The 13,840-nt window shown below is 46.1% G+C and overlaps 1 protein-coding gene across 1 annotated transcript in view; it reads left to right on the top strand.

The window, feature by feature from the left end:
• The window catches only part of wdr27 (WD repeat domain 27), a 206,146-nt gene that overhangs the window by 18,652 nt on the left and 173,654 nt on the right, over positions 1 to 13,840 (top strand). The window contains exons 4-8 of the mRNA XM_063191326.1: positions 335 to 448; positions 1,905 to 1,956; positions 2,560 to 2,630; positions 3,396 to 3,525; positions 6,319 to 6,418. Coding sequence (XP_063047396.1) covers positions 335 to 448; positions 1,905 to 1,956; positions 2,560 to 2,630; positions 3,396 to 3,525; positions 6,319 to 6,418 — 467 coding nt within the window. The remainder of the gene's footprint in view (positions 1 to 334; positions 449 to 1,904; positions 1,957 to 2,559; positions 2,631 to 3,395; positions 3,526 to 6,318; positions 6,419 to 13,840) is intronic.

Here is a 13,840-nt window from a genome sequence, read left to right as displayed (position 1 = left end):
TTTAGGGCGGGCCTTAGCCATAGGTGAATTGTACTGTAGCCTGGGAACTCCCATGCTGCCTTTAGTTCTACATAACCGTCCTGATCTGAAAGACTCAGAACATGGACCCTGTCTCTGTCCAATCAGAGAGCGGGATGGGTGTGTCATAATGATGGCCATGTATTCCGACCTTTACAGTGTCTCTGTCCAATCACAAAGACTATTTTAGTTCTAACCTCTGCTTATGTGTTCCTTAGTAAACACTGTGTGTGTGTACTGTGCTGTGTTGTGTGTCTTTTAGTAAACACTGTGTGTGTGTCTCTTAGTAAACATTGTGCCTATGTGTCCCCTGCAGAAGGAGGAGTCCCCCGTGGTGTTGAGGGGTCACCTGGCTCCCGTCACCGCCGCAGTCTTCCTCACCTGGGACCCTGACGTCCTCGTGTCAACGTCTGAGGACCGCACCTTTAAGGTGTCCAAACACAAGAGTTCATTTTGCAGTACTGAATCGAGACCTAGATAGCCAAGCTGTAAAATGTACTGCGAAAACAGTGCTTTGCACAGCACAGTCCTTCACATACGTGACTAGTCACACGAAAACAGGCCACAAGTTGGCTCGGCGCCATATTGGGTTAATCATAGAGTTTAGTGTGTATTTGTGCAGATTCTAAACTTTGGCAATTTTCTCAGTTTTGCTCTCAGAGACATGTGACTCTGGGTTTGGCATCCAGCCACATATCAGTTCCCTCCACAGTCAGAAGCATGTGTCAAGTTTTTGCAACCAGAGTGTGGGGACACAAGCCTGTGCCCAGATAGTGCTGGTACTTAAACTGGTTCAACCTGCTGACTGCGTGACAGAAAGGTTCGCACACTGGGCATGATCTCAAAAAAAAAAGAAACTTTATTTCATTACAAACAGCAACGTTTCCATCGCAATTAAATAAAGTTTCTATTTGTTTGGAGCTCATGTCCGTTCTATCACACTATCTACTAGTGGTGTGCATTGGCACAGTCACAATTCGATTTGATTACGATTCAGGAGGAAGCGATTATATTTGATTCGATTCAATTCTACAATGCATTACATTTCTACTGAAAGCAAAGCAAATGTTTCATCAGTTATGATGAGGCAACACTTTATTAGCTGTTTTCTGTATCAGTCTTGCAGTTTTCAATGCTTTGAAGTGCTTTTATTTAATTTAACATTCATTTGCTCCCGAAATAGCCACGGAAGTAATTGAAACTTAAAAAAATTGCAGCATCAATTCTGGAACTTGCCGCATTGAATTGGATCGCCCATGCCCCGCATTGCATTGCGTCGCCGAATCGATTATTGTTGACACCACTACTATCTACCACTTTGGCACCTGGATCACTGTTTTCGTGGATGTGCGCACCCCAAACCTCCATCAGCTCTGTGACACTCCCTCTCTTCTCTCCTTATGTCAGGTGTGGGGTGTGTAATGACTATCTCTCCCCTTATGTTAGGTCTGGGATGTGTAATGACTTTCTCTCTCCTCTCCCCTTGTGTCAGGTGTGGGAAGTGTAATGACTGTCTCTCTCCTCTCCCCTTATGTCAGGTGTGGGATGTGTCATGACTATCCCTCTTTTCTCTCTTTATGCGGGATGTGTAATGACTTTCTCTCTCTTCACCTTATGTCAGGTGTGGGATGTGTAATGACTGTCCCTCTCTTGTCCTTATGTCAGGTGTGGGATGTGTCATGACTCCTTCTCTCCTCTCCCCTTATGTCAGGTGTAGGATGTGTCATGACTCCTTCTCTCCTCTCCCCTTATGTCAGGTGTGGGATGTGTCATGACTGTCTCTCCTCTCCCCTTGTGTCAGGTGTGGGATGTGTAATGACTATCTCTCCCCTTGTGTCAGGTGTGGCATGTGTAATGACTCCTTCTCTTCTCTCCCCTTATGTCAGGTGTGGGGTGTGGTGAAGGAGAATGTGCTGTACCAGTCTGCTGTGCTCTCAGGTGAGGACCGCAAACCTTCAACACACTTCTACAGCTTGTCATATGGCTTCTTTATACTGTATTTAAAGAGCTTCATTGCAAAATGCTTCATTGCACTGTATATCCATGTTGGAACATTTTGGGAAATTGTCCTTTTTTGTTGAGCATTGCTCAAGTATGTTTGAACGGCAAGATTTTTGAATGGCAAGAACTCACACATATATGATTGGACGTATGAACAGTCATTCCCAATAATAAAATGCAAAAGTAAAAAAAAATGGTGCTTACGTCATTTTGCAGCAAAACTCTTCATTGATATTTCTCTTTATTCATGCGTGGATCCCTATGTATTATGGGCTTATGGAGATGTGTATTGTGCTTTATTCATGCGTGGATCCTTAGTTAGAGTTAGAGTGTACTTTATTGTCCCCGGAGGGGAAATTTGTCTTGGGCTTCAACAGTCACTGCATAATATACAGCACTCACTTACATACCCATACAACATAACATAGAGAACACACGCAAAAAACCCCCAATAAAAACTTAGAAAGCATAAACGCATAAGAAAAAGGATCCCTATGTATTATGTGCTAATGGAGATGTGATGTCCACTGTGCTCTCCAGGTAGTCCTCTGCTGAGTGTTTATGTGGAGGAAGTTGGCAAACAGCTGATCACGGGCTCCTCTGACGGACAGGTGGGTAGAATCGCTTACCGGGCGAACACACTGGTGACAAGTTTAGCCCATTTTTGCCTGATGACTCGTATTTGTTTGGCCTTTGGTGCCTGGAGACACATATAGAAGCTAAGCCTACTGCTTGAAGCTCCTGAAGTGTTGCTTGACTAAACACCAATCAGACGTGCTTGCTCCACAGGTGGAAACGAGTTCATCGAATATTATGATGATGAGCTATGATGCGGTTTGGAGACCGCTGCAGCAGCCAATCAGAATGCTGGAGTGCCTGCATTCTGCTTGTAGCCCCTTACTGCACGCCGTACCTCCTGTGGCACGCTGTAATAGTCATTGAAGAGTTAACTACCATAGTACTACAATACGATGACATAACACAGGACATAACTTTAGTAAGGCACCACGACTTGGTCATTGCCATTCTGGTAACAGCAAATTTATAACGCTGTGTCGTAACAGGTTAACAGGCATAGTCTGTCACTTTTGTCGCTCGTGTTGTTCTTGCTCTGAAGTAGTCCACCGATACTTTGTAGCTCTTGTCTCTTCCGGTGTGTCTGTGCAGTTACCGTTCAGTCTCTTCAGTTCCACTTATTTAAAATGTGCTGAAAAGTGCTTTCTTCGAACTTCATGTCTTCAAGTACTGTCGTTTCCAATAATGTTATTATTGGTGTGTGTGTGTGTGTGTGTGTGTGTATGTGTGTGTGTGAGTGTGTGCATACGTGCGTGTGTGTGTGTGCGTGCGTGCGTGCGTGCGTGCGTGTGTGTGTAAAGATTTGGCATCACACCGTCCTGGATGACTACAAATGCCGCCTGGTGACCAAACTGGATTTGCACAACGCAGCTGAGAAGCACAAGAAGAGAACACAGCACAGCCAATCACCACACACCACCGCAATATCAGGTTTGGGATGTAGCCAATCACAACACCACCTCAATATCAGGTTTGGGATGTAGCCAATCACAACACACCACCGCAATAACAGGTCTGGGATGTAGCCAATCACAACACACCACCGCAATAACAGGTCTGGGATGTAGCCAATCACAACACACCACCTTAATAACAGGTCTGGGATGTAGCCAATCACAACACACCACCTTAATAACAGGTCTGGGATGTAGCCAATCACAACACACCACCTCAACATCAGGTTTGGTATGTAGTATTTAGTATGCAGTATGCACAACAGACCACCTCAATATCAGGTTTAGTATGTAAGTTAGTATTTAGTATGCAGTATGTGCAACACACCACCTCAATATCAGGTTTAGTATGTAGTATTTAGTATGCAGTATGTTCAACACACCACCTCAATATCAGGTTTAGTATGTAAGTTAGTATTTAGTATGTAGTATGTGCAACACACCACCTCAATATCAGGTTTAGTATGAAGTATGTAGTATGTAGTATGTGCAACACACCACCTCAACATCAGGTTTAGTTTGTAGTATGTGCAACACACCACCTCAATATCAGGTTTGGGATGTAGTATACACAACACACCACCTCAATATCAGGTTTGGTATGTAGTATGTGCAACACACCACCTCAATATCAGGTTTGGGATTTAGTATGTAGTATTTATCACCCAGTGAGCAGATGTAACGTCTTCTGATTGGCTGAGCAGGTGTCCTTTATTCCCCGGTAGCAGGACACCTATGATGTCATGCGGGCGTGCGGGCGTCCAAGTTGCTTCTTCTCTAACTTTCTGGCGAAGTGCCGTTACTAGTTCTATCGCATCTGGTTGTCTAGTCAAGACCGCGTCGTTAGTTCTATCGCATCTGGTTGTCTAGTCAAGACCCCGTTACTAATTCTATCGCATCTGGTTGTCAAGTAAAAAACCCAGTCGTCAATTCTATCGCATTTGGTTGTCAAGTCACCAACATTCTCTGCGCGTCCTTACATGCCTCCGATAGAGGCGCGTCTCACTAGATTAGGAAGTGGTGCCCATGGCAACGTACCAAGCGCAGTGGTGAATCTACTTTCTCAGAAAGCCTTAGATCAAGATATTAATAAATTAATACTTAAATGCTGGTAACCGGGTGATAAGCGGAATAGCGGCCTTCGAGGTGTCCCGATATCAAGGGAAAATGGACTTGGCGAAGCGAACAGCCCTTCGGCTGCGCCGTCGGGCTGTTTAGAACGCTCTGCCTCGTCCATTATTTCCCTTGATATCGGGACACCTCGTCGTCCGCTATTCCATACGTAGTATGTAGTATGCACAACACACCACCTCAACATCAGGTTTGGGATAGGGCTGCTCGATCATGAGAAAAAATTAAATCACGATTATTTCAGTCAATATTGATATCACAATTTTTAACAACTGTTATGCTGAACAATTCAAAATCTTGTGAGTGGAGGGCCATAGAGAAACACACAGTGGTGTTCTGCATAAGTGTTGGGTTGCAAGTCTGCTGTGTGCTTGTAATTGCTCAAGTGGAAAGGGAATGTATTGTTCTAGCACAGTGGTTCTTAACCTGGGGTGCGGGCACCCCCTGGGGGTGCGCCAGAGATTTCAGGGGGTGCGCAGAATTTTGCTTGTGTTAAGGTTGCGACCAAAATTCTGCTAGCAAACATTATAATTAGGCCAAATTAAACCAAATGAAAACGTGTTTTGGTCCTCATGTAAAGGTATTGAGGTATTGATTAACCCTCTGAGGTCTAAGGCCTTTCAGAGGCTTTTAGGCTGCTTGCACCACCCTGACATTTTCAAGTATTTTCAGCTAACAGTAAGCATCTATGCAAAAGTGGAATATATGGTTGTATTGTGAAAAGCCTGACAAGAAATAATCTGAAAAAAAATTGGATGTCATACAAACATGTTTTATTTAAATTGAGTATAAACACAACTGAACAAAAAAACAGGTTTCAGACGTCTTCAAAAAGTTCAAGAAAACACACAATAAATATATCTAGCCAAGACTTTTGAAGTTTGAATCTTGTAAACAAATGTGTTGGCAGCATAAAAGTGAAAAGGGCATTTAGAAATGTTTTGTTGTTTTCATACAAAATGCAAAAAATAATGACTATGTCACTGCCACAGCCTGTCTCATTTGAATACTAATGAGATAGGTGTGAAAAACCTCTAATGGCCCACACCCCCCTGTCAATCCCCATGTGCTCTGATAGCCCCAACCCCCCTGTCACTCTACGTCTGCTGTGTTTACCCTACCTGAAAGGGGCGTGTTGTCACCTCTGAATAGCCACTCAAGCACCGGTACTTTACATGTGAATAGCTATAGGTGTGGCTGCTACAGGCAGAGAGTACAGAATATGCGAAGATTTCTTTTCACTTTCTTTAAATTGGGCCAGCTATATAATTTATTTAATATATATATATTTGAAATCTGGAAGGTCTGAGGTTTCTAATGGTGTAACTTATGTGTTTCAATGACAAAAACTCACAGAGTTACAGATTTGTTTTTGGAGACATGTCAAATTGCCCTCTCAAGGGCACTTAGACCTCAATGGGTTAATGTATCAAGCAAGAATCATTTTTATGAATCACTTAAATAAATATATTTTTTAGTGCGTATACACCTGTTTGGGTTGGGGGTGCACGGCTTGTCTTGGGCACAAGTAATTGCATGCGTTAAGAAAAAAAGGTTAAGAACCACTGTTCTAGCATAACCTACCTTTTGACAGTATAGACAAATTATAAAAATATTGTGTGTCTTGTGTCTTGTCCAGCGAATCCTACGGGGGACGGAGGAGTAGTGGAAACAGCAAAGCCGATATTAGGAGTCTTCAAATGCAGAACATCGTCCTGTTCGGATCACGCAGGAGAAAGGTATTAGTTCTACAAACCCCAACTCCGATTAAGTTGGGACGTTTGGTAAACAGTGAATAAAATCAAAATGCTATCATTTTCAAAACATTTAATCTATTCATTAGATGGAGAATAGTGAAAAGACAACATATTAAGTGTTAAAACCGAGAAGAAATATTATTTGGGGGACATATGTACTCATTTCTAATTTGATAAATCCAACACGTCTCAAAAGAGTTGGGACGGGGACAATAAATGGCAGGAAATGTCGAGGAAGACTAAAAACAAAACAAAAGACAACACTTAACAGTTAAATACATTAACCGACGAGATGATTTTATATAAAAAACAGTGTTAATTCCTATCTTGGACATGATTTCACCAGCTTAAATGGTGGGTGTATTCCTTGTCATGTTTTGCAATGTTTTCCTTTCTGTAGTGCTTACAGTGTGACAGGTCTTGACCAAAAACCCACCATTTTATCACCTGCTGGTCCTTATGATGGAGCCAAACTGTTAAAACATAGTAGAGAATGCAATTTGACCTTACTATGTGGCAGTAATCGAAGATCTCCCTTCAAAATATAATGCATGAGTGGCTTTTCATGCTGTTTAAAACCCATTTATACCATTCAGCACTGTATTTAACTCTACAGATGAGTGAGAACATCTTAACCAATGCACTACTGCACCCGCATGCCATCATGGAGGCTGACTTTTGAAGTTAGCACTAACACAAGTTGGATGGTCCATTTTCACTGTAGCACAGGATGTTATTGCTATTATTATGCTATTATTGTTATGCTATTATTGTCAAAAAGAATGGACTTCTACAACTTCTGCTGACTTCTGTAAGCAAAGGACAGTTTCCCATGTCTTCTGGGTCTATTTGAAGTGAGCTCAGGTGCTTAGGAGAATGTTACACCCCTGTATCATTTTCATGCATTAAGCATTCTTAATATGGTCAATTTTCAATAGATCTAATTCCTGGAGTGCTAGAGTGAGACTACAGCCAATATATATTTCATGATGTCATGAACCTATACAATGATTTTATTAACAAAAATATGTCTTATATACACTCAATCGTGGTATATCAAAGGGAATTCAAAAATGTATGTAATAACTATGGTAATTATTCCCTTTGCATCTTTAATTCTGAGTGACTCAGCCTCTCTGTGATGATCTTATACCTGGACACCTATATTGTCCGTCAGTACAATTTGTTTTGAAATGTTCTTCTTTGTTGTTTTATCTTATTTGGATGTTTACTAAATTTCACTGATCCCCGTCCCAACTCTTTTGAGACGTGTTGGATTTATCAAATTAGAAATGAGTACATATGTCCCCCAAAACAATATTTTTTCTCGGTTTTAACACTTAATATGTTGTCTTTTCACTATTCTCCATCTAATGAATAGATTGAATGTTTTGAAAATGATAGCATTTTGATTTTATTCACTGTTTACCAAACGTCCCAACTCCATCGGAGTTGGGGTTTGTACACTCATGAGAGAAGAGATATCACGCAGGAGAAAGGTATCAGTTCTATACTCACAAGACAAGAGAAGAGAAGAGAAGAGAAGAGAAGAGAAGAGAAGAGAAGAGAAGAGAAGAGAAGAGGTATCACGCAGGAGAAAGGTATTAGTTCTACACTCACAAGACAAGAGAAGAGAAGAGAAGAGAAGAGAAGAGAAGAGAAGAGAAGAGAAGAGAAGAAGTATCACGCAGGAGAAAGGTATTAGTTTTATACTCACAAGACAAGAGAAGAGAAGAGAAGAGAAGAGAAGAGAAGAGAAGACAAGAGAAGAGAAGAGGTATCACACAGGAGAAAGGTATTAGTTCTATACTCACTAGACAAGAGAAGAGACATCACACAGGAGAAAGGTATTAGTTCTATACTCACAAGACAAAAGAAGAGGTATCACACAGACTGCAGCACACACACAGATTCGGTGGGTTGAAATGGGGCCTTGATATTGGTTACAGACCCTGGAGCAGTTGTGGGGTTAGGTGCCTTTCTCAAGCCATGGATGGAGGTGTAGGGAGAGGTAAGGGTGGGATTCGAACCAACCTCCTTAAGCACTAGGCCACAGCTGCCCAGTATCGTCAGTATCCATTGATTATATTGCAGTGTTGTCAGGCGTAGCATTACTTCCCTCTTTATACTCTGATAGGACATTAATTTAAGCCATCTGCTGAAACTATTTTTCCCCCAAACTTTCACTTTTCTTTCCATATGCAAAGAAAAATACGTCCAGGAAAATGTAGTGTCAGAATCTGGAATTGCGTAATGTGCAAATGCAGTTCATGGGCCCCCATGCGTGCTGTGTGGATCACAGGGGCCTGGTAATTTGCCCTGCTTCACTTCTCCTCTCCTCTCCTCTCCTCTCCTCTCCTCTCCTCTCCTCTCCTCTCCTCTCCTGTCCTAATCTCCTCTCCTCTCCTCTCCTCTCCTCTCCTCTCCTCTCTTCTCTTCTTTCCTCTCCTCTCCTCTCCTCTCCTCTCCTCTCCTCTCCTTTCCTAATCTCCTCTCCTCTCCCCTCTCCTCTCCTCTCCTCTCCTCTCCTCTCCTCTCCTCCTAATCTCTTCTCCTTTCCTCTCCTCTCCTCTCCTCCTCTCCTCTCCTTTCCTCCCTTCTCTTCTCTCCTCCCCTCTCTCCTTTCCCCCCTCCTCTCCTCTCCTCTCCTCTCCTCTCCACACCTCACCACACCTCTCCTCTCCTCTCTCCTCTCCTCTCCTCTCCTCTGCTCTGCTCTCCTCTCCATTCCTCTCCCCTCCTCTACTTTTCTCTCTTCCTCCCCTCCTCCCCTCTCCTCTCATCTCCTTTCCTCTCCTCTCCTCTCCTCTCCTCTCCTCTCCTCTCCTCTCCTCTCCTCTCTTCGCTCTTCTTTCCTCTCCTCTCCTCTTCTCTCCTCTCCTCTCCTCTCCTCTCCTCTCCTCTCCTCTCCTCTCCTCTCCTCTCCTCTCCTTTCCTAATCTCCTCTCCTTTCCTCTCCCCTCTCCTCTCCTCTCCTCTCCTCTCCTCTCCTTTCCTCTCCACTCCTTTCCTCTCCTCTCCTCTCCTCTCCTCTCCTCTCCTCTCCTCTCCTCTCCTCTCATTTCCTCACCTCTCCTCTCCTCTCCTTTCCTAATCTCCTCTCCTTTCCTCTCTCCTCTCCTCTCCTCTCCTCTCCTCTCCTCTCCTCCTCCTCTCCTTTCCTCGCCTCCTGTCTCCTCTCCTCTACTTTTTTCTCTCCTCTCCTCTCCTCTCCTCTCCTCTCCTCTCCTCTCCACTCCTTTCCTTCTCCTCTCCTTTCCTCTCTCCTCTCCTCTCCTCTCCTCTCCTCTCCTCTCCTCTCCTCTCCTCTCCTCTCCTCTCCTCTCCTCTCCTCTCCTCTCCTCTCCTCTCCACTCCTTTCCTCTCCTCTCAGGGCCCCCATGCGTGCTGTGTCGATCACAGGGGCCTGGTAATTTGCTGCTTCCTGCTAGACCGGTGTGTGCAGTGTGAGACATGTGTATGAGACGCGTGTGTCATGTGAGACGCGTGTATGAGACGCGTGCGTGTCGTGTGTGCACTCGCCGCCGAGGCCTAATGAGCTATGGATATCTCCATGGCGACAGCGGGACAGAACAGGACAGGAAGTCACGCGTTAGCGTTAGCACGAGGCTGTTTAAACTATGGAGGTCACCATGGCAACAGCAGGCTGTTAAAACAGGGTTAACGGGCCCAAGCTGTCAAAACAGCAGCGCGTTACCATGACGAGAGAGAGAGAGAGAGAGAGAGAGAGAGACTTTTCCACCCGTACCAGCGAGAGCTCTCGGGCCGGAACCAACTGGATGTTGAGGAGTGAATGGAATGGACTGCATTATATAAACGCCTTTTCCACTCCTTTGAGCACTCAAAGCGCTTTACATTTATGCCTCATATTCACCCATTGACACTAGGGATGTTAACCGGTAACCGGTTAACCGATAGTCGACCGAATCAACGATAACCGGTTAAATTTTCTACCACCGGTTAACCGGTAATAATAATTATAATAATAATTTCCTCCCAAAAGGCCCCCAAAAACTATAATTTTGAGGTTTTGGTACGATAATTCAGCATTTTCCATCTGGCGACACTGGCTGGACATGACAGGTCCTGTCTGAGCAGCAAAAAGAAAGGCTTATGTGAAAAATATTTTTTTTTAAATGCAGTGCTGTGCCTATCAGGCACGCGAACGTTATATCATTTAAGATTGCCGGTTAACCGGTTAACCACCGGTTAATGAGTCTCAGTAACCGGTTAAGATATTTTTACATTTTTGCCATCCCTAATTGACACTCACATTTAGGCCGGCTGCACATTGGCTCCGACAGCACTGCGGCGCACTTTGCTTCCGACATAATTCAGACCCCCAAACCAAATTTCACACGAACATAGAATTGATAGTCAATGGGCAGCGCAGACAAAATAGAACTAGTCTCTAATTGCTATCCGACATCGACGAATGTCCGCGGACATTGGTGCCAGTGTACGGGGTTCTATTGAAAACAATGAAATCAAACTTTTTTCCCAGCAGTGCTCAGCACTTTGTCGGAGCCGGTGTGCGGAAGCCCTTATTCGGTGGCCATGGCTTCCACACAGGGTATCACCTTGCTACCAGGAGCAATTTGGGATTAAGTGTCTTGCTCAAGGACACAATGATGGGGTCAGGCAGAGCGGGGTGCGAACCTGCAACCTTCTGGTTGCAGAACAGGCTCATCTGGCAGCTGAGCCTGAGAGAGACTGGGGAACTGTTGACTAGTCTAGTGTTGAGATTCCCACAGCTTGCAATAGTCTAACATCTTAAAACAGAGCGTTATAAATGTGCTGTTGCCAGAATGCTAATGACCAAGTCGTAGTGTGTAGTGCCCTGTGCTATGTCATAGTAGTGTAGTACCAGAGAGAGTAGAGAGATATATATACTTAAAGAATCTCTGGTAGTACTATGGTAGTAAAGGCCATATGTTATGTCATAGTGGTGTAGTACTATGGTTGTTAACTTTTCAATATTACAGTATTACAGCGTCACATAGCTACCTGTAGCCTAGGGGCCCCAGGCCATCTTAATCCGGCCCTGTGGGGGCCCACTGCTACCTGTAGCCTAGGGGCCCCAGGCCATCTTAATCCGGCCCTGTGGGGGCCCACTGCTACCTGTAGCCTAGGGGCCCCAAGCCATCTTAATCTGGCCCTGTGGGGACCACATAGCAACCTGTAGCCTAGGGGCCCCAGGCCATCTTAATCCGGCCCTGTGGGGGGCCCACAGCATCCTGTGGCCTAGGGGCCCCTGGCCATCTTAATCCGGCCCTGTGGGGGCCCACTGCTACCTGTAGCCTAGGGGCCCCAGGCCATCTTAATCCGGACCTGGGCATGTAGTCTCCTGTATCTGCCATACACAGACTCTTTTATAGCACTCCTGCCCCCTGTGGCTGCCAAGCGGTACTGTATGAAAAGACAGAAGCAGACCTTGAAATACCGCTACTGGTACCCTGTTGTGTAACACTGACATCGACTGGGCTGTATGCAGAGAGAGAGAGAAAGCGAGAGAGAGAGAGAGAGACAGAGAGAGAGAGAGAGAGAGAGAGAGAGAGAGAGAGAGAGAGAGAGAGAATGAGAGAGAGAGTAATTTATGGAGCATGGAATCTTTGCGGGTGCTCTCAACACTGCGGGATCAGACGAGACTACTGTGTGTGTGTGTGTGTGTGTGTGTGTGTGTGTGCGGGGTTCTACATCCCTGTGTGTGGGGTTCTGCTGAGGCAGCGGTTCCTCGGGACGCGCTATCGTGAATCACGGAGGATCAGAGTATCAGCCAGAACCCTCCTCATATACACACACACACACACACACACACACACACACACACACACACACACACACACACACACGCACACACGCACACACACACACACACACAGCCAGAAGCCCCTTGCCTCTCTCTCTGCCATGCTGCTTCTGTTTATACGACAGCAGGAGAGGGGAGGAGAGGGGAGGGGAGGAGAGGAGAAGAGAAGAGAAGAGAGGAGAGGAGAGGAGAGGAGAGGAGAGGAGAGGAGACGAGGAGAGGAGAGGAGAAGAGTGGAGAGGAGAGGGTAGGAGAAGAGAGGAGAGGAGAAGAGGGGAGGAAAGAGGAGAGGGGAGGAAAGGAGCAGAGAGGAGAGGGGAGGTGAGGAGAGGAGAAGGGAGACGAGACGAGATGAGAAGAGAGGAGAGGAGAGGGGAGGTGAGGAGAAGAGAGAAGGAGATGAGAGGAGGGGAGGACAGGAGAAAAGGAGAAGAGGGGAGAGGAGAGGGTAGGAGAAGAGAGGAGAGGAGAAGAGGGGAGAGGAGAGGGTAGGAGAAGAGAGGAGAGGAGAGGGTAGGAGAGGAGAAGAGATGAGGGGACAGGAGAGGAGAGAAGAGGAGAAGAGAGGAGAAGAGAAGAGGGGAGAGGGTAGGATAAGAGAGGAGAGGAGAGGAGAGGTGAGGAGAACTTTGGAGAGGAGAGGAGAGGAGAGCAGAGGAGTGGAGTGGAGAGCAGAGGAGTGGAGTGGAGAGGAGAGGAGAGGGTAGGAGAAGAGAGGAGAGGAGAAGAGGAGAGGAGAGGAGTGGAGAGAGTAGGAGAAGAGAGGAGAGGAGAGAAGAAGAGAGGAGAGGAGAAGATAAGAGGAGAGGAGAGGAGAGAAGAGAGGAGAGGAGAGGAGAAGAGTGGAGAGAAGAGGAGGAGAGGAGTGGAGAGGAGTGGAGAGAAGGGGAGGGGATGGGGAGGGGAGAGGAGAGGAGAAGAGAGTAGGAGAAGAGAGGAGAGAAGAGGAGAGGAGAGGAGAGGAGAAGAGAGGAGAGAAGAGGAGAGGAGAGGAGGGGAGAGGAGAGGAGAGGACAGGAGGGGCGAGGAGAGGAGAGGAGAGGAGAAGAGGGTAGGAGAAGAGGAGAGGAGAAGAGGGGAGAGGAGAAGAGGGGAGGAGAAGAGAGGAGAGGCGAGAGGAGAGGAGAGGAGAGGAAAGGAGAAGAGAGGAGAGTGAAAGTGAAAGTGAAAGCCCATTGGGAAACTCCAACTCCCATTGTCATTGTGACACAGCACTCCACAGCACACAAGTGAACACTGCACACTGCACACAACGAAATTGCATTTATGCCTCAGCTGCATTTAGCCCTCAGTGGCACCCCATGGGGAGCAGTGCGGTGGGACGGTACCATGCTCAGGGTACCTCAGTCATGGAGGAGGATGGGGGAGAGCACTGGTTGATTACTCCCCCCACCAACCTGGCGGGTCGGGAGTCGAACCGGCAACCTCTGGGATGCAAGTCTGACGCTCTAACCGCTCACCCATGACTGCCCGTTTGTGTGTGTGTGTGTGGTAGCTGTGTGTGGGTGGGCAGTTCTGACGGTGTTTGTGTGTGTGTGTGTGTGTGTGTGTGTGTGTGTGTGTGTGTGTGTGTGTGTGTGTGTGTGTGTGTGTGT

The sequence above is a fragment of the Engraulis encrasicolus genome, chromosome 24 (assembly GCF_034702125.1).
Source record: "Engraulis encrasicolus isolate BLACKSEA-1 chromosome 24, IST_EnEncr_1.0, whole genome shotgun sequence".
NCBI lineage: Eukaryota > Metazoa > Chordata > Actinopteri > Clupeiformes > Engraulidae > Engraulis > Engraulis encrasicolus.
This window is presented reverse-complemented; position numbering and strand designations above follow the sequence as displayed.